This window comes from Cicer arietinum, chromosome 1 (genome assembly GCF_000331145.2).
Source record: "Cicer arietinum cultivar CDC Frontier isolate Library 1 chromosome 1, Cicar.CDCFrontier_v2.0, whole genome shotgun sequence".
In the NCBI taxonomy this organism is placed as follows: Eukaryota; Viridiplantae; Streptophyta; class Magnoliopsida; order Fabales; family Fabaceae; genus Cicer; species Cicer arietinum.
In genome coordinates, this window is record NC_021160.2 from 49778755 (window position 1) to 49797362 (window position 18608).

An 18608-nucleotide genomic window follows, 5' to 3' on the forward strand; every position below is an offset into this window, starting at 1 on the left:
TATTAAAATTTGTTATAATAAAAATTAAATATTATTAATGATTTATCAATTGTAATTATATATCAATATAAAACCTTTTTATTGTAACTTTATAAATAACATTCTTTAACAAAAATGCATAATAACTAATTTGTATCGGGATATATAGTAAGAACAAAGATGCATATTGTTTATTGAAATTCTTTGAATTTCAATTTTCCTTTTTTTATAAAAATAATTTGAATTTCCTTTAAATATACATATTAAAATATTTTATGAATTTTTTATTGTGGGAAAAGAAAATGAATACTGTTGTTGCCATTTGCCCCCGGCATAGAGAAGATCTATGAGAGAGAGAGAAGAGAGAGAAAGAAGTCTTTTGACTGAGCAAACTTAGTCGGCAAAAACCGTCGTGTAAGCATGACATTCTTCTTTTTAATTATTTATTTATTTAGTTTATTCAATTTGAATACGCGTTGATTTTTACAACCATATCCAATATCCAAGGACTCAATTTTTCTTTCTTGTTAAGTTTATCGAACATTCCATATTCGTTTTTTTTCCATTATTTTTTATTAATTAATTAATTCTATAATTTGTACTTCTCCTTTGGTATCATCATTCGTCCATTCATCAACCCCTTCTTTTTATTTTGTTGTTAAAATTCCTCCTTTTTAAATTTGTTGATTATTGTTAGTCTTACTGAAGAGTTATAACTTCTAAGTTGCGTTTTTTTATTAAAGTCGCTGACTTTTGAATTGGGTCAATTTCAATTTTTTCAGATACACACATACAGTGTGGATTTTTATTTTCTGAAAGACACTATTATGAGAAATTCCAATTTTTTTTTTTGGGGAGGAAAATGAAACATGAATTATACTATTAGTTAATCAGTTTCATAAAGTGGTTATTATTGGTAGATAATATCAATATTGTATAGTTGAATTTGAATAATATTCAAGGAGATTAGTCTCTGCGGTTGCGTGTGGGAATACCCGATTTACACCAAAAAGAAATAATAGCTTGGTGCTGAAAATGGGTTGCATAAGTTCCAAGAGTTCAGCTGTGGATGACAGCAAGGAAGGTTTGACAAAGGACTTGAGGTCATCTAGCAAAAGAATCTCTACGATGAAGGTTTCAAGATTGGATAAGAAAAGGGCTGATGGAGTTTTGGAGAAAGATGATATTTTGGATGGTATTGGCATGAAAGTTTCATTGATTGATAAGGAGGCCAATAATGGTTCAGTGTGCTTGTATGATGATCAGAGTGTGAAGATGGAAATGGAGAAACCTGAATTGAATGTGAAGATGGAAATGGAGAAACCTGAATTGAATGTGAAGATGGAAATGGAGAAACCTGAATTGGGTGCTGTTGTTGTTGATTGTCCTCCTGGTGTTGGAAGGGTTCCAAAGGCGTTAGAAGGAGAGCAAGTTGCAGCTGGATGGCCAACTTGGCTTTCTTCTGTTGCTGGTGAAGCTATCAATGGATGGATTCCGCGGAGTGCAAATACTTTTGAGAAGTTTGATAAAGTAAGTAAATTATCACCTTGTTTGCTCAATCTATGGTTGCATTGTGATTTGTGATTAACTAATGATATATTACTACTTGTCAAAAGTCAATATGTTTATATTGGTGGTATAGGGTGGAAAATAATTGAATAGAATGAGATCACATCCCTTTTTAAAAATCTAACTAATGTATCTCATTCCATTCCATTCTACCCTACCCTGCATTGCGTTGTTTAAGAAAATCATTCTTTTTTGTCGTGTCCTGTGTAATGGAAAAACATTAGTAGCCTAATTTTTAAATTTCAGAAGATGGTAGATCTTATTATGATGAGAATGTTTGAGCTGGAATCATGCGGCTGTTTTACATTTGAAGCATAGGTGAGGCCTAATGATGCTATTGTGGACTTTTCTGCCCTCTCTTTCCAATAGAGGAAAGAAAGAGCTAAAAAAATTAGCTTATAGAATATAGGAACTGAGTGACATTCTTCTGTGTACAATTCATTCATGATAGGTTACCAATCTTTGATGAAGCAAAGATCTTATCCTTTATATACTTAAATTGCTGATAAAATGATAATCCGCTCTGCACTTTTTTAACAAGTAATGTGATGGCATTTTACCATGCAGATTGGCGAAGGAACTTACAGCACTGTTTATAAGGCACACGATTTGATTAACCAAAAGGTCGTTGCCTTGAAGCGGGTGCGCTTTGATAGTCTTGATCACGAGAGTGTCAAGTTTATGACAAGGGAAATCATTTTTCTGCGTAGACTTGACCATCCAAATGTAATTAAGTTGGAGGGTTTGATAACATCGCAGACGTCTCGCAGCTTGTACCTTGTTTTTGAATATATGGAACACGATCTTACAGGACTTGTGTCAGCACCTTACATTAAGTTTTCTGAACCACAGGTAGTGATGAGCTGATGATAACTTTAGTTAATGATAATTTCCCCTTTTCTTAATGATGGGAAGCATTGCCTTTATTTGAACTCTTTTTAAGCAACTATGCTTAGATACATAAAATTCTAAGTGATATTTCTTTTATGTCAGATTAAATGCTACATGCAGCAGCTTCTTAGTGGATTGGATCATTGCCATAGTCGTGGTGTTCTCCACCGTGATATAAAGGGCTCAAATCTTCTCATTGACAATAATGGCATTTTAAAGATTGCAGATTTTGGTTTGGCTAACTTTTTTGACCCTCATCAAAGTGTTAAATTGACCAGCCGCGTAGTAACTCTGTGGTATAGACCACCAGAACTTTTACTTGGATCATCAAATTATGGAGTTGCAGTGGATATGTGGAGCACTGGTTGCATACTGGGTGAACTATACTGTCGCAGGCCAATATTGCCTGGAAAAACAGAGGTATGATGCACCAAAGTCTAGTTTTTGTGTTGTATTCACCACAATGTCTTTGTGGCCTATCAATTGAGTTTGTTTGTTTTTGGATCGAAAAATGTTAGCATATCAGTTATGTTAGTATTTTCCCCTTCATCAGAGTCTGAACTCTGGTCCTTTTACTCCTGCAACTCCATTAACCCTTAGCTTAAACTAGCTGAGTTATGCACCATTTCAATCCGTAAACCAATATGTGAAAATTCACCCTTAAAATTGTGAATTTATTGAGATAAGTACTATCAAAATCTGTTTCTGTTTAATATCCCTCAAGTATAGGGATTTAGTTGAATAGGAGGACTAGTAGGGATTTAGTTATATACGAGTACTAATAAGATTTGGTTGTTTAGTAATCTAGTATATATATCTGATGTATTGCCAACATATTTTCAATTCAATAAATATATTTTTACTCTAATTCTTGAGAGGTACCTAAAGTTTTTATTTTTGTTCCTTGTAGGTTGAGCAATTGCATAAGATTTTTAAACTTTGTGGATCACCATCTGTGGACTATTGGCGTAAACTGCGGTTGCCCCATTCTGCAGTATTCAGGCCTCCACACCATTATAGGAACTGTCTTAAAGATACATTTAAAGAATTTCCACCTGCTGCTGTTAGGCTTATAGAGACCCTACTCTCTTTAGATCCTACGCTTCGAGGAACAGCAGCTACTGCTCTAAAGAATGAGGTAAATGATTTTATGTTTCTAACAAGTGCTGTGCTTGTGTAATTTGGGTGCGATTAGGGATCATCTCTCTACAATATACCTTGACACTTGGAATGAATTCTGATTACCACTTTCTCAGCCTAATGTGTGCCTATGATCAAGAAGCACTTTTTGCTGTTTCGCTCCTTCATATACCTTTTACGTCGAAAACAATGATCATATTTCTCATGCAATACTGTTTTTCAATATTCAATATATTAAAGCAACATGTTTTCTTTGTATCCTTCTGAGAGGCACTTGATTCTCCATTTTGATATTCATATTTCTCCTCTATTGACAGTTCTTTTCATTGGAACCTCGTGCTTGCGATCCATCAACTTTGCCAAAATATCCTCCTAGCAAAGAGATCAACACTAAAATGGGGGAAGGATCAACAAAAAGGTATCTTTTGTAGGACAATTTTTTTTTTGCTCTTTTTTTGTAGTGAATTGTTGTCTTCGCTTTTTGTACCACTTGATTCATCCATTGTTGGCAGATTGAAGACTTACACACTACCTAAGAATATAGTTAACGAGTATAGATTTTTCTTTATTGTACCAGGCAAGGAGCACTTAGAGGAAAGGAGCAAAGAGTTGGGCCACGAGTTAGACAAGAGAAAGAATCTCAGTCATTCGTCTTATCCAAAGCCGATGCTGACTCCCGCATATCAATGCAGGTAATTCAAGCAAGTTGGAACCAACTTATCTGATAGTCCCCCGCTGGTTATGTGAGACTTTTGTACTTTGGACTGTCTTTAGATTCAACGTGTATATCGGTTCAATAATTACGGGGGTGTATGGATTCAAATCCTTTGCTTATCCATTCCATTCATCTCACTATACCATCATTTTTTTTCATGTAGCGAGGGCAACACTTTCCGAATATGACAAGCCAGAATGAATTGTTCAACCTTCATAGAGAACCTGTATCCAGATTTGTGGGTTCACCACACAAACAGTCAGAAGATGCTAAAGAAATGGTCAATTATTTCTCTGGGCCTCTTTATCAGAGACCTTCACATTCAGGTTTACTGGTTCCAGGTTCGGGTCTGCACAAAGTTGGAAACGAAGCTGCTGAGTGGCTGCCACATGCTTCAAATAAAGTCAACCTACCGAAACCATCTAGGACTTCGTTGTCTGGAAATCAAAAAGAAAATCCAGCTCTCTCAAGGCCCCGAGATACACTTCAAGCACACAAATATTTGGGGTTGAGTAATGGCTCAGAGTCAAGAAGGCAGCATGATAAAAAACACCATTCTCAGATAATTGATATCATCCAAACAGAAAATGGAAAGGTCTCGACCGAAACAACAATTCTGTTTTTTTTCTTCTTTTTCTTTCAAGTATTCTTGTTTCCTTCTTAATTTCCTATGCCTTTTTGCTTTACTAATTATCAGCATCTGTCAGTGAAAACCTTTGCTAGCACCAGCAATGCCAAATTTTATTTACATTTGTTATTTACTTTTTGCTGAATATTAATGATGGCCCCTTTTTCAGGACGGGCATGCATCTAGCGAAAACAAGATCTATATGTCTGGTCCATTACTGGTTTCATCGAACAATATGGATCAGATGCTCAAAGAACACGAACGGAGGATCCAAGAATATTCACGACGAGCCAGAATTGATAGGTCTAAAGGTGAAAGTATGATCACAGCAAAATTAGGATGATTAGTAGTTATTTAAATACTTATTTCTTATTATATGTTAGATACATTTTTTTTTGACAAAATTGTTTATCTCCCAATATTTTAGAGGGATGCGGGAAGTGTCTATTCATGCACACTTCTTTTGTAAATAAATTTTAGGTTTTTATATTAAGAATTTTTTGTTCAATCCATTCTTTCTGATATACTATCTCTTAAGTGTAATGTGTAAGTAATCTTGTAGAAAATTTGAATTAACTACCAATCATGGTTAGCACAGATAGTTGGACTTTTTGCTCAAACCCATTGGTAGGTTATACATAAATTTCATTGTAAATTATCAATAAAGTTGGTGGTTCTCCTTGATCTTACATAGAGGTATGAATGCACACAATTGTTTATAACTTAATCTCACTTTTTTGGTACAAATTGGGTATCGGCATTCCAATCCTTGAGTTGAGTAGGATTACATGGACAACATGAAGTTCTTCAAGAGTTTTAATACTGATGCATTATTGAGTTTCGAACTAGTTAAGTTGAAAGAGATTTATATTATCTTATTCAAACACTCTAGTAAGTAATAAAGTATTAGAAGTTTGAGGGTTCAATCTACACCAATTATAACACTAACGTTTGTATCACATTATACCAGAAGTTTTGGGCTAAATAACCGACACTATATGACAATCTGTTATAAAATTATAGAAGAATTTTTGACAATCTGTTATAAAATTATAGAAGAATTTTTTTTTTAACTCATTGGATAGCAACTGCAGCGGGTGCAGTTCTGATCCGAATCCGTGAAGGGGTTGAAAAATGACTAGTGAAGAAAAGTTGTGTTGCATGCATGCACCAAAATAAAGTGTTGCTATCAGAATACCTCAAACACAACTCTAGAAAAATCCATCTCCCAAATACCTTGATAAGCACGGCACGCATCCTTCTTTGGACGTTTCACAAGCACACATCAACTTCCATGTTTGGGTATAGTGTACACAAACCAACTCCAAATAAGCTAGACCTTGAGTATTCTTTATTCCGATGATTATCCTTAAAACTATATAATAAACAAAAACTTTTATAGCATTACTTGAAGCGTGTCACAATAGACAAATAATTAGGTCTTTTAAACATGTGGTCACAAGTTCAACAATAATAAAAATAATGTTTAGAGTCCAAATATTTATGATCAAGTGGTAATGAAAAAGTTACAAAAAAAAATGTGGTTAGTCGAATAGAGATTTTGGACTCTAATCCAAGAACTCCTGCTTATGAAATGCCACCTAGCTTACTTACTCAGAATGTGGTACAAACATTGGAAAATGCCAGATGGTTCACTTGCTGAATCTCAATTCTTACCTTCCTTCTGAGAGAGAATCAGTAAATGGCTCTAAGCTGGGATAAGACGCACTTAAAGATTCTGCATAAAAAGATTTAAATGGTACAATTTCATCAAGAGTAGGAAAATTTGCATGAGCAGAATTCGTAGAATTCCAAGAAGCTGCTGAGTTTATTTTTCTAATAAGACTCTCATGGTGAACACACTCTTCATTACACTCACTGCATTTTACACCCTCCAAAGCTTTCACAATCTGTCTCATTGTTGGCCTAACACTAGGGTCAAAACTAGCGCACAACAAACCCAAATGAAGCAATCTCTCAGCTTCAAAAGTGTTATATTTACACCCCTTTTGACCCTTCAAACGTTCATCAACTGCAAAACTCAATTCACCTTTCTCCATAAGAGAAAATATCCATTCAACCAATGGTGGCTCATCCATTACAATTGGTCTTCTACCACATACAACTTCTAAAACTAATATTCCAAAACTATAAACGTCAGTTGAAGTTGATGGTTTACCAAGTTTGACAAGTTCTGGTGCCATGTACCCTAAAGTACCTATCACTCTTGTTGTGTCATCTGCTTCTTGTTCCTTATGATGATGATGCAACCTTGCAAGACCAAAATCACCTATTCTTCCATTCATATCTTTGTCAAGTAGCACATTACTGGCTTTTATGTCTCTATGCAAAACCTCAAATCCCCAACCTTCATGTAGATATAAAACTCCACTAGCTACATTTTCTATAACTCTTAATCTTTCTTCCCAATTAAGCAACTTGGTCTCTTCACAATCAAAGATTCTTCTGTCTAAACTTCCATTCTCCATGTAATCATAAACAAGTATCAATTTCCCTCCTTTTCCTTTACTCCAACCTCTAAAACCAACCAAGTTTCTATGTTTCATTCTTCCTAAGCTTGAAATCTCTGCTAGAAAGCCTTTTATTCCATCATGCGGAGTATTATTATCATGATTGATTTTTTTCACTGCAACTTCTACTCCTTTCAAAACTCCTTTGTATACTTTCCCACTTGTTCCAATCCCTATCACATTCTCTTCACAAAATCCACTTGTTGCATCAGAAATCTCCTTATACCTAATCTTACGTGGCCAATACTCCAATTCCCAATCTTCAAACTTTTCATCTTTATCTTCCTTCCTTTTTCTTGACAAAATGAAAAATGCCAAAGTGAAACAACCAAATACTAAAATTGAACCAAAAATAACACCTATAACAAAACCCTTAGATTTATATAAAGATCTCTTTGGATTCATATACACAGGTAAATCTTTAGTATTCAAAGCATCACCAATTGAAAAATTTGAATGACTAAAACTCCAAGCCAAAATTCTACAAGTATCAACCATTCTACCTGTTGCTCCAGAAAATCCAACATACATTTCATCCAAAAAAACCCTAGAAATGTTAATTGGCTTACTAATCAGAGGTTTTTGAGGTTTTCTTATTCCTGCAGGAGCCATAGTAACATTAATTTGAGAATTCATAAACTCAATCCAAACTTGATAATTTTCACCACTAGAAAGTTTCAAACTTTCTAATTCTTCACCATTTTCTCCACCCCAAAACTCGGCCGGTTCGGAATACTCAGAAATCATTGAATTCAAATCAACACCAACATGATTACCATTCATTTCATTGAACTCTTCATTTCTAAAATCATCAAACTCAACAGCAAAAACATGGTTAGATGAATTACCTGACGACGATCGGTTAAATAGTCCGAGATAATTACCTGATAGTGCACCATTTATTACCTTTGAAGGTGAGAAAATGAAAGCAAAACCATGTGCAACTGGAAAATTATTACAAGGAGCAATAGAAAATATGAAAGAGGTTGCAAATGAATGAAAAGTTGATGAGTTTTTCGGTTTTGTAGGTAGTTTGTAAGGGTAAAAAGCACGACCAATTGAAAAGAATGTTTGGTTTGTGAGAGTGAGAATCGAGTTTTGAATTGTGGCATTTCCATAAATGTTTATGTTTGTTGAGTTGAAATTTCTGTTATAAACAAATTCAGTTGCTGATACAACTGAACATAACGAAACGAATAATAGAGTTATGTTAAGGTTTATGAGAAGAGACATTATGGTTTATGTTTATGTTGGTTTGGACAAGAAAATCTTATGCTAATCTTTTATGAGACTAGGTTCATTCATTTATGCAATGGCTGTGGCAAAAAAGCTGAACTTTACTTTACTTTAGAAAAACTAATATGAGAGAAGAATGGTCATTCATAAAAAACAATTTAATTAGTTGATAAAATTAATTAAAGAAATTTGGAATTAGGTGTGGCTATCATCATGTTCTGGCCTTTGGGATAGTAAAGTAATCAATAGTCAATTATTTTGTGAAAATAAATTTACCCAACAAATAAAATATGGTTCAAATGTTTTCATGTGACAAAGATCCAAACAATAAGTGACTTGTGATGTCAGTTGACAGCGCATCCACCATTGATCTCATATGGAATTAAATGAGTCTTGTGTGTACATGTCATTTATTTTATAATTCTTTAATTATTATTTTTAATAAGCACAATTTTCTCCAATTGAATATTTTAAAAAAATTATTAAATATATTTTACTAATAATTCTACATCATTATATTTCAACAACATTCATTTATTTTAATACAATTAATTATAGGTGGCTCAATTACGTAGACTTTGATTACCATATTACAATATTCGATTTAAGTTTATTGATAAGAGAGAAATAGAGAAAATTAAATTGAATTATATTGATAATAGAAAAAGTTAATTATATCAAAGGTTACAAATACTTATATTGTCATTAGATAAACAATTAAATAGTGTAAAGTAACTAACTAACTAGTTTAACTAATTAACCAATTAAGATATCTGACAATAAAAATAGTTAAATAAACGTATTATTATCTCTTACCTTATAAATTATTAAGAAATTCATAGAATAATAAATGTTGTATGAAAAAAAGTAAGGTTATAATTATCTTAGAATAATTTTTGTTAAACGACAATTATTTTAAAACAAATAGAATATTAATTATATTAAAATGCTATTGAAACAATGTTACAATAAGCAAACTTAAGTATGATCAATTTAAGTGAAGTTGTACATGAATCGTTAAAAAAATAATGGGACCTGCAATAAAAATTAACCAACAAAACAGAAAATTAACAATTGTAAAACCAAAAATTGAAACAGATAATGTTCTTCATTTTCTTTGAAATCGGAGAACGTTCTTGACTAGAACTGAAACACTAAAACGGAGAATGTTCTTGGTTTACAATTGCAGAACCAGAACTAAAACGAATAATGTTATTCGTTTTTGCTGAAAACGAAGAACGTTCTTGACATAACTGAAAGGGAGAATGTTCTCCGTTTGTGCATTTTTCAAAACAATTTTTTAATCAATGTAAATAAAAATTAAATAAAGATAAAACAAGAATAACACAATGATTTACGTATTCAACCTCACTTACTTGAGATCTATGTCACATACAAGATAGCAAGATAATTCACTATGATGATATGAATTTACAAGATTAATGCATCATCAATTGTAATCTCCTAGTATCTTGAGAATTTAGCAATACTAATTTTTTCTTACAATTCTTTCTGATCTCTCTCCCTTAATCTTTCATCTTTGATTTCTATGAGTCATTTTAACAATTGCATTTACCTCTCTTATTTTTCGAGCTATGCAACACTATGCATTTACAATTATTTATAGTGTTAAAAAGCACATTAGCTTAACTAACTATAACTACCTCTGTCATAACTAAATTGGTCAGATTGAATTATAACCAACACTAAAGCATAACTAACTCTAGTTATTTGATTTGAGACATATCTTCACATGAATAAATTTAATAATCACAAACTCTAACAAAAAATTTAACAAATAATGATAGCATGTGTGACGCGTCATTAATATTCAATGTGTGTCTTGTTTAGATATATTAGACAAACATATTATTTTATGTATCAATAACAAAGATAGTAACAAAGATATATGTCATGTATTTCTTTTAATGTTAAATATTTATCTCGTGTTTCCGCATATATAAGTGGAAAAAAAATTATCTCGTTTTTTAATATTTATCAATGACAAATATGTGTCATGTCTTTTATTAAATATCACTTACAAATATTTATCTGATGTTTTTTATACATCATTTATAAATATTTATTTCATATATTTTTAATATTTATTAATGATATATATTTATTTTATATATCAATGACAAATATTTATCCAATAATTTTTTATATTTATCCTTTACAAATATTTGTCTTAAGATATTCATTCGGCCTTATTTTAATGGAGAAAGTTGGAGGCCTGACTTGTATTTATGTGCAAGTGGTCCTTTGCTTATCCCAGTTTTAATTTCTTCTTTTTTTTTAAGTGTTAATATGCTTAGTAACTTTTCTCCACCTAATTAATAATATAAGATTAAAATTAATATGGATAATAATAAAATTTTGTTAGTGTTTATTTTTCTTAAATAGATAATAAATTTTCTTAAATCGATAGTAGACACGTGAGTTGTACTTAGATAGATTTTTTTTAGGACTTTTTTTAAGGTAAGGATAATCTTGTTATTGATTGAGCTAGTTATTTGAAATTTTACTTTGCTATGTATTTGAGAACATGAATTATTCATTTATAAAAAGTGATAATAAAAAACAAGCCACGTTGTAATAGTGTGCACCATAAAATATAAATCACGTTGTGACTTACCAACAAAAAATATAAAGCATGTTGAAATAGTTGTGTATGATATGGACAATGAGAGTGACACACTTGTTTGACTGTTTAATTATGAACATGAAGTATACTGGTAATCCTTTTTTGGACAAAATTCTTATCTTTATTTTTTTTTTTAATGATGATAATTGGATGATTATTCATGTTTACTCACTTTTTCTTTTTATCGAATTTTTATTTTTAGGAATGTAAAATTAAATAAAATATATTATAAAATCTTAATTTTTAATACATAATTGTTCAATAATTTGTAGCTTTTGAAAGAAATAAGATTGGACCCAGTGACCAATAATTTACATCTTCGCAGAGAGGATTATACTATACACCCTCATATATAAATCTTTCACTTCCTTAAGACACATGAAAATATAATTTTACTCTTTTAACCATTTGTAATAAGTTATAAAATTGATAGTTTTAGAAATTTCAAATTTTCAAAACTTTTGGAAGTTTCAAATTTTCGAAATAAAGATTACATTTCAAAAATTTGGAAAGTTTCCAAATCTTGAAATTTTCGAAATAAGTATTACATTTCGAAAATTTGGAAAGTTTCGAAAGTTTCCAAATTTAGAAAGTTTCAAAAGTTTCCAAAAATAAAAAGTTTTGAAATTTTCTAAATATGAAAAGTATCAAAATTTTCCTATTTCAAAAGTTTTGAATTGTTTAAAAGTTTCGAAAATTCTAAAAATTGTCATTTCGAAACTTTGAAAACTTTTGAATATTTTAGAAAGAGATGGTGAAAAAATAAGAAATTAAAAAAGTTGAAGAATTTATAAATTATAAAATTGTATTTTTATGTTAATTGAAGAGGTGACAGATTTAAATGTAGAAGTGCAAGATATAATTCTCCTTGATATAAACATGTTTGGAGCTCCTTGTCCACTTGAATGTAATATCCAAGGGACTTGAAAAAAGAATATTCTTTAATAAAACTCAAATGAATAATAACTGATATGTTATTTGCAATAAGGGCCCTCAATGTGGTGGTCGGTCATAGAACACGTATACATTTTTTCATTATTTGTCTGATTAGGATTTTGTTTCTTTAATTAAATTTTATGCTTTAGTTTTCTTTTATTGAAAAACTAAAATGGAAAAACATCAATTGTACTATGAATTTTCAAGACAAATATGCTTTTTTTTTTTACTAAAAGTATTTCGAAATGATTTGATTAAAAGTCAAATAGATAGTTGAATTCTTTAAGTTATATTAATTATTTTTTAAATAATAACTTAATTCTAATTTTTTTTATATCAAAATCGTTTTTTATATTTGTAAATATTTATATAGATGATTTTAATTTCAAACCAGCACAATTGAAACTTTAAACTCTCAATTTTTTCAATAAACTCGTGTAATTCTTAAAAAAATTTGACTACAGTAATCTTAAGAACATAACTGGTCAATCAATTTTTAAAAAAATAATTAAACAAAAGGGAATTCGAGTAAGATAGATATTAGTGTTTTTAAAATTAAACGTGAAATTTTCTTAATACACATGAAATCACATAAAAATTTATTATGTTATTTTTTATATGATCGTTAATAAAATAATACAACTCATAGTAAAATTTTAAAAATATCCAACTACAAATAATTGAAATAAGATTATAATTAAAAATAATTCAACATTATAATATTTACAAATATAAAAAACTAATTTGTTAAAAACAAAATTAAATGATTGTTATGATATTTTAGTATAACTTAAAAAAATACAAAATATGTTACGCCAAAAAAAAATGGTTTGAAAAGAAAAAGCTTTGAAGGTACTTGTATAAATTTTTGCAACTTTTTGTTAACGTTGCTATCTAAATTTCAAAATTTCAAGGACTCTAAATAAAAATTTATTTGACAGAAAAAATTTATATATTAAGTTAACAAACCCAAAGCAATACTATTTGTTTAATTTTACTCAACCAATGTAATAATAAAAAGTTGATTTTCAACCCGTTAAAAAATTGTTGATTTTGATGGTAAATGGTTTAGTGCATATTTTGCAAAAGCTAAAGTAGTATTGTATCTTTTCTTTTTTGGTCCCAAAAGTAAAAAGCATGTGCACATTTCGTTTCACTTTGACTCTGAAAAAGATATTGCCACAAAATAGGTCCACCACAAAACATTGCCATATTGTAGCATTTTGAAGAGTGATTTTGGTCATATATATCCAGGCTCTATAATGGTATATCTTAATTACTATAATACTTGTAATTGTCATCGAAAGCACCAGTGGTCTAGTGGTAGAATAGTACCCTGCCACGGTACAGACCCGGGTTCGATTCCCGGCTGGTGCAATACTTTTGTGCAAAGTTTTTTCTTCTACATAATTAAAAAGAAAAAGATTTTATTTTAGAGACCAGTCTTCGTCGATCGTGTTTGTAGATTGTTTCCATTTTTGTGGTTTGGTAACAACTACGCCCATACAAAATATCAGCCATAGCTTTTAAATAATGCTTATTTTATACGAAACAAAACATTGGACCATCATTTTAGCATTTTATTTTTACAGGACTATCATGCTAAAATCATTCTAAACATGGCTGAAATTTACCCTGAATTAAGCATTGTGGGATTTTGAAATTGGAACTGAAAATTGGGAGCTTCTAAATTCTATAGTAAACATGAGTTTACCAAATCCTCTTTACGAAGAAGCATGTCGACATATTGTAACTAATTTTAAGTGTAGTATATATGGAAGTATTTGAATGTAAAGAATTGAAACTGAAATGGAAATGTTTTATGAATCTAGAATAACACATGTGTTGTACATGGATTTTATAAATTGCACAACTATTTTAGGCCTAATTTCTTATCCCGAGGCATCTAAAACAATTTATGAAATAACTCATATATTTAATGTCATCAGATTTTTTGTGAAAATGTAATGGTAAACGTCATTTATGTGGTTGCTCAATACTCTTAATCTAATGTAATAATCTACACCTAGATGTAAGACAAATTTCTCTAATGTTGTAACTCGAGGAGTCATTTCACTTAGGTAGTGATAGAGTTTGAACAAATACTATTGAAGTACTGAAATTTTAAATTTTTTATTAATAATTTAAATATAGTATTTTATTGTATATTAGAATTTTAAATTGTAAATTTGCAATGTAAATATGTAAAACAAAGTGCAAACACAAGTGTAAGAGAAAATTGGACTGAAAAATTGCACAAGTTTAGGAGAGACAAACTTACGGGTGTAACAAATTAGTTTGATTCATATGTTTAAAGAGAAAAACAATCTAAACAAAAAAGATAACAAATTCTGTTGAGTTTTTTCAATTTTTGTCGCATAATTCAAACCAAACGATAAATAACAAGTCGGTGTGGTTTGATTCAATTGGATTCACATTAATAAGAATTAAGATACGTATTTTTAAAATTTGAATATAATTCTCTTTTTCAAACACTAATTTTTTCTATTAAAACAATTATGTAAACTTTTTTAATGACTATATAAATTACAATGAGAAAATAATTTGTAAATAATTAAAAAATATTCAAAGACATCATATTTAAGATAACACTATTGATATAGTCTAATAATTTTATTCAGATATTGATAGTTGATTTTAAATAAAATGAAATCATACCTAAATCAACAAAATTTGAGTTTATTTAGTTTGATTCAATTTGAACTCGATCAACAGTGCACTTAGAGGTATACAAATGACACGTTACGTCGGGTTTGGTATGCCCCTTTCATGTTTCTAAAATTAAGTTGGACTAATTTTAGATCTGAATCCGACTCTTAATTCGATTGAACACAATGAGATGCATATCCCATTAAAAAAAAAATAAGATCGGATTTGTTTCAAGATAAGTCATTCGATAATAATACATATATATTTTTAAAAAAAGAAGTAACTAAGTTGATATAATACAGTATGACACATTTTATAAGAAAACAATGACGAAACTTTAAAAGCTTTATTAAAAAAAAATATCATTAATCGAACAACTAAATATTCACACTTCTCCTTCTTAATAAGAAGATTGATAATCAAATAACATTTTATCATATAACTCATTCTTAGTCGACTATGGGCCATAAATGTGAAGTGAAATCAGATTTTGTTAATTTTTTAGATACTGTAAAATTATTAATAATAATCAAAAGAATTTAATTTGCATCATTATTAATAATAATCAAAAGAATTTAATTTGCATCAACTGACAATATAAAATATTTTACAATATCAACATATCATAATTACTCATATTTATTACTTTAAAAATAATTACTATACAAGTCAAACATATTTTAAGAGATGATTGTGATTCACTTTAAAAAAAAATTACACTAACATTGGATATAAATTTAACTCCTGATAATAATAATAATAATATATAATAACTTTTCATCTATATAATAACCAATCAAATCTATTTTTATTTCTATTTTTGTCCGTATTTTTTAGATTGAATTGGACCCCACTCAAATCTTATTGACTAACACAAGTTGATGGACCGAAATTTTGCCGCTAGCCAGAAATGTCGTTTGATGGGAAAGAAAAAGCATTATATATTGTCCTTAATTTTGTTACTCTTTATTTAAATCCAACTAGCTCCATTTTTAATAACTACATGTGTGCAGCATCATCTAAACTAAGATCAACTCTATAATAGGTTGCAAAATTCATAAAGTAAAAACTTAGGCTGTTTGAAATTTTTAATTCCTATATTAGTTTGCGTACGTGCTCTATAAATTATTTGAAAAGGTATAAGATATAAAAGAAATTCCACGTGTTGACTTTCTTGCCGTGGGGTGCAAGAGTTGACCACATAATAGCTTATTACTAATTAGCTACTTCATCCATAAAATTGATCCATTGCATGTCCTCATAACTAAATGTCCATTCACCTCAAGAAGTAAGTTTTTTTCCGGTACTCATCCATCTGATGCAACCGATCATATATCGTTAGTTGTATCAGATGCCGATGATTCATTTTAATGATATATTTTTTATGATTTATTTTTTATGATTTATTTTTCTTATTAATTATGAGCTTTATTTTGTTATATTTAGGAAACTTCACACTATGGAGTATAAGGAAACTACATCACTTTCCAGTGATGGACAGTGTAATTTCCTCCCAAGTAGAGGATCAAAAGTGGTATCAGAACATCATGATAAAACAAAGGGTATTGTTGACAATTCAGGGCATGTTTCTAAACTTGTTCATCAATTCTACTTTGTCAAGCTTTGTCCAAAAGATCCAAATTCAATATCCAAAATTAAAAAGGATGAGAATGTGGTTAAGAAAATGAATCAAGACATTCATGAAATCACTGAAAGAATCACAAAGAAAATGGTATATAGTATTACATTATAGTAATTGGTATTCCTAATGTCATGCATAAATTTGACATTAACAAAATGTTTTTTTTTTGTTACAGTCAGAAAAAGAGCATCAAGATTCTGTGTTGAAAAGCTTAAACTATCTACAAAGGGAATGGAGAAACCGTGTTGCAAGTAAAGAGAAGATACTAAAGGATTTGTATATGGCTCTTGATGAATTGAATTTCATGAACAAAACAGCAAATAGAAGAACGTTTAGGGAAGAGATTGATAAAAATGTATGAAAAATAATAGTATTTGAATTTCATGATGCTACATGGAAGAAAAAGTTTGGCTGAGGAATAAAAAATTATAGTATTTCATGATGCTACAGCAAATAGATGAATTGAATTTCATGACCAAAACAGCATTTAATAGTATTTGTTATAAATGAAATTCATATTATTAATTGTTTTTTTTTTGTTTTAAAATCTTTTGTGTAGTCTTTGAATTCTATGATGCTACATGGAAGAAAAAGTTTGGCTGAGGAAAAACAAATTCTTAGGAAAATAAACATTCAAGAGAAAGATGTTGCTTCATTCAAATCACTAGAAATGCTTAAGAAAACGGTAGTTTAATAAATTCAATATTTTCCTTACGAAAATTAGAGTTTCTCTATTTGGTATTTACTTATATTTTATTTTTTTGGAATGTTGAAAAAATGGAACAGATCAGATGGAGTTATTACTTGAAAAATTGGCAAAAGCTCTTGTTAGAAATTGAACAATTTCAAATTCTATATTGGGAAAGAGCTTCTTCTAATGATTCTGTGAAGGGAAATATTTCCAATTATGAGTCCTTGAAGAAAATCATAAAAGACCAAATCAAGGTAACTTATAATTGGCTTTGACTCAGCAGTACCTTATCTTATATATTAAGGGCTTAAAGGTAATATCACTAAGTCTAATAGATATTTACTATTTTGTCCTAGCTTCTATGTGATGACTCTTTGGAAAATAAAAGACAATGGATTGAATGTGGGACCAGAATTAGAAATGCTGAGAAAGAACTAGAAACCAAAAATGGAGAATTATGTTCTTTGAAAGCAAAATTGACAGAGAAGCATAAGAAAAAGGGTGAAGCATATCATAGTATTTTGATGTTGAAAAAATTGTATCATGATGAGGTAAGATGTTAAAAAACCGTAATATTTTCCATTTTCCATTCTAAACAACATCATTTATCCTTTTATATGTACAAATATGATCCTGGTTTTAAACAATGGTTGTAAAGCTGTGTGAATTTTACTATCTATATCTTATTCTTATATGTTACATTTTCAATTTTCAGATTCTCCACTATTACCAGTATTGTTCACTTATAAATAAAGTGCAACAGTTGGCTGAAGAAAAAGATGTAGCAGCCCTTGATAAGATGTCATGTTCAGAGGTTAATTAGTAGTTGGTTTAGTTTCCTATATGTTATGAATTTCTCAGTGGAATAAGCTTCTGTTTTGCTAAGGGGTTTATTTTGTTTCTTATGTGTTGATTTCATTGATGTGTTAGGTTGAGAAGTTTATGTTAGAATGGAACAACAATAAGGCTTTTCGACAAGATTATGAGAAAAAGGTTCTGCAATCATTAGAGAGACGACAACTAAGTAAAGATGGACGAAGAAGACCAGATAAATCATGTAGTATTATGCTATTGTAAATTGGATCTTGAAAAAAAAAATCAAGAATTAGTTTTCAATACAATTTTTTTAAGGCTAAATACCACTTGTCATTCCTTAACTTAATTTCATTTTAGTTTTTTATCTTTTTTTTTTTTTTCTTTTTCTGATTTTGTCATTTATTTTAATTTTAAGTGACAATTTGATCTTTTATGTTTTAAAACGTCAACAATGCTATCCTTTTTTTTACAAAAATTCAAAAATTTATCAAAATTTTCAAACAAAATCCATAAAATT

At 29.7% G+C, this 18608-nt stretch overlaps 3 protein-coding genes and 1 non-coding gene across 5 annotated transcripts; 3 read left to right on the forward strand and 1 right to left on the reverse strand.

Annotated features, from left to right (window-relative positions):
- Positions 1–265: 265 nt before the first annotated feature.
- Positions 266–5430, forward strand: LOC101491609 (probable serine/threonine-protein kinase At1g54610). Of its 2 annotated transcripts, XM_027337098.2 has the most exons (9): positions 266–393; positions 762–1509; positions 2116–2400; positions 2542–2859; positions 3350–3577; positions 3897–3997; positions 4157–4271; positions 4458–4889; positions 5092–5430. In XM_027337098.2, the coding sequence occupies exons 2-9, from the start codon at positions 1015–1017 to the stop codon at positions 5263–5265; spliced, it is 2148 nt and encodes a 715-aa protein (XP_027192899.1). In that variant the 5' UTR covers positions 266–393; positions 762–1014; the 3' UTR covers positions 5266–5430. The 2 variants fall into 2 exon arrangements, with proteins under 2 accessions (XP_027192899.1, XP_004487273.1); XM_004487216.4 differs by having other exon boundaries at positions 306–1509.
- Positions 5431–6302: 872 nt separating this feature from the next.
- Positions 6303–8822, reverse strand: LOC101491287 (probable L-type lectin-domain containing receptor kinase VII.2). The gene has a single exon (XM_004487215.4). It carries the CDS (start codon positions 8684–8686, stop codon positions 6596–6598), a length of 2091 nt encoding a protein of 696 aa, XP_004487272.1. The 5' UTR covers positions 8687–8822; the 3' UTR covers positions 6303–6595.
- A 4756-nt stretch (positions 8823–13578) lies between these two features.
- TRNAG-GCC (transfer RNA glycine (anticodon GCC)) lies at positions 13579–13649 on the forward strand. Its single transcript has one exon. It is a non-coding gene; the product is annotated as a tRNA-Gly (tRNA).
- A 2479-nt stretch (positions 13650–16128) lies between these two features.
- On the forward strand, positions 16129–18396 carry LOC101495163 (proton pump-interactor 1-like). Its single transcript, XM_004487319.4, has 8 exons — positions 16129–16230; positions 16389–16674; positions 16760–16939; positions 17144–17269; positions 17371–17529; positions 17632–17826; positions 17991–18089; positions 18206–18396. The coding sequence occupies exons 1-8, from the start codon at positions 16211–16213 to the stop codon at positions 18350–18352; spliced, it is 1212 nt and encodes a 403-aa protein (XP_004487376.2). The 5' UTR covers positions 16129–16210; the 3' UTR covers positions 18353–18396.
- The last annotated feature ends 212 nt before the right edge of the window (positions 18397–18608 follow it).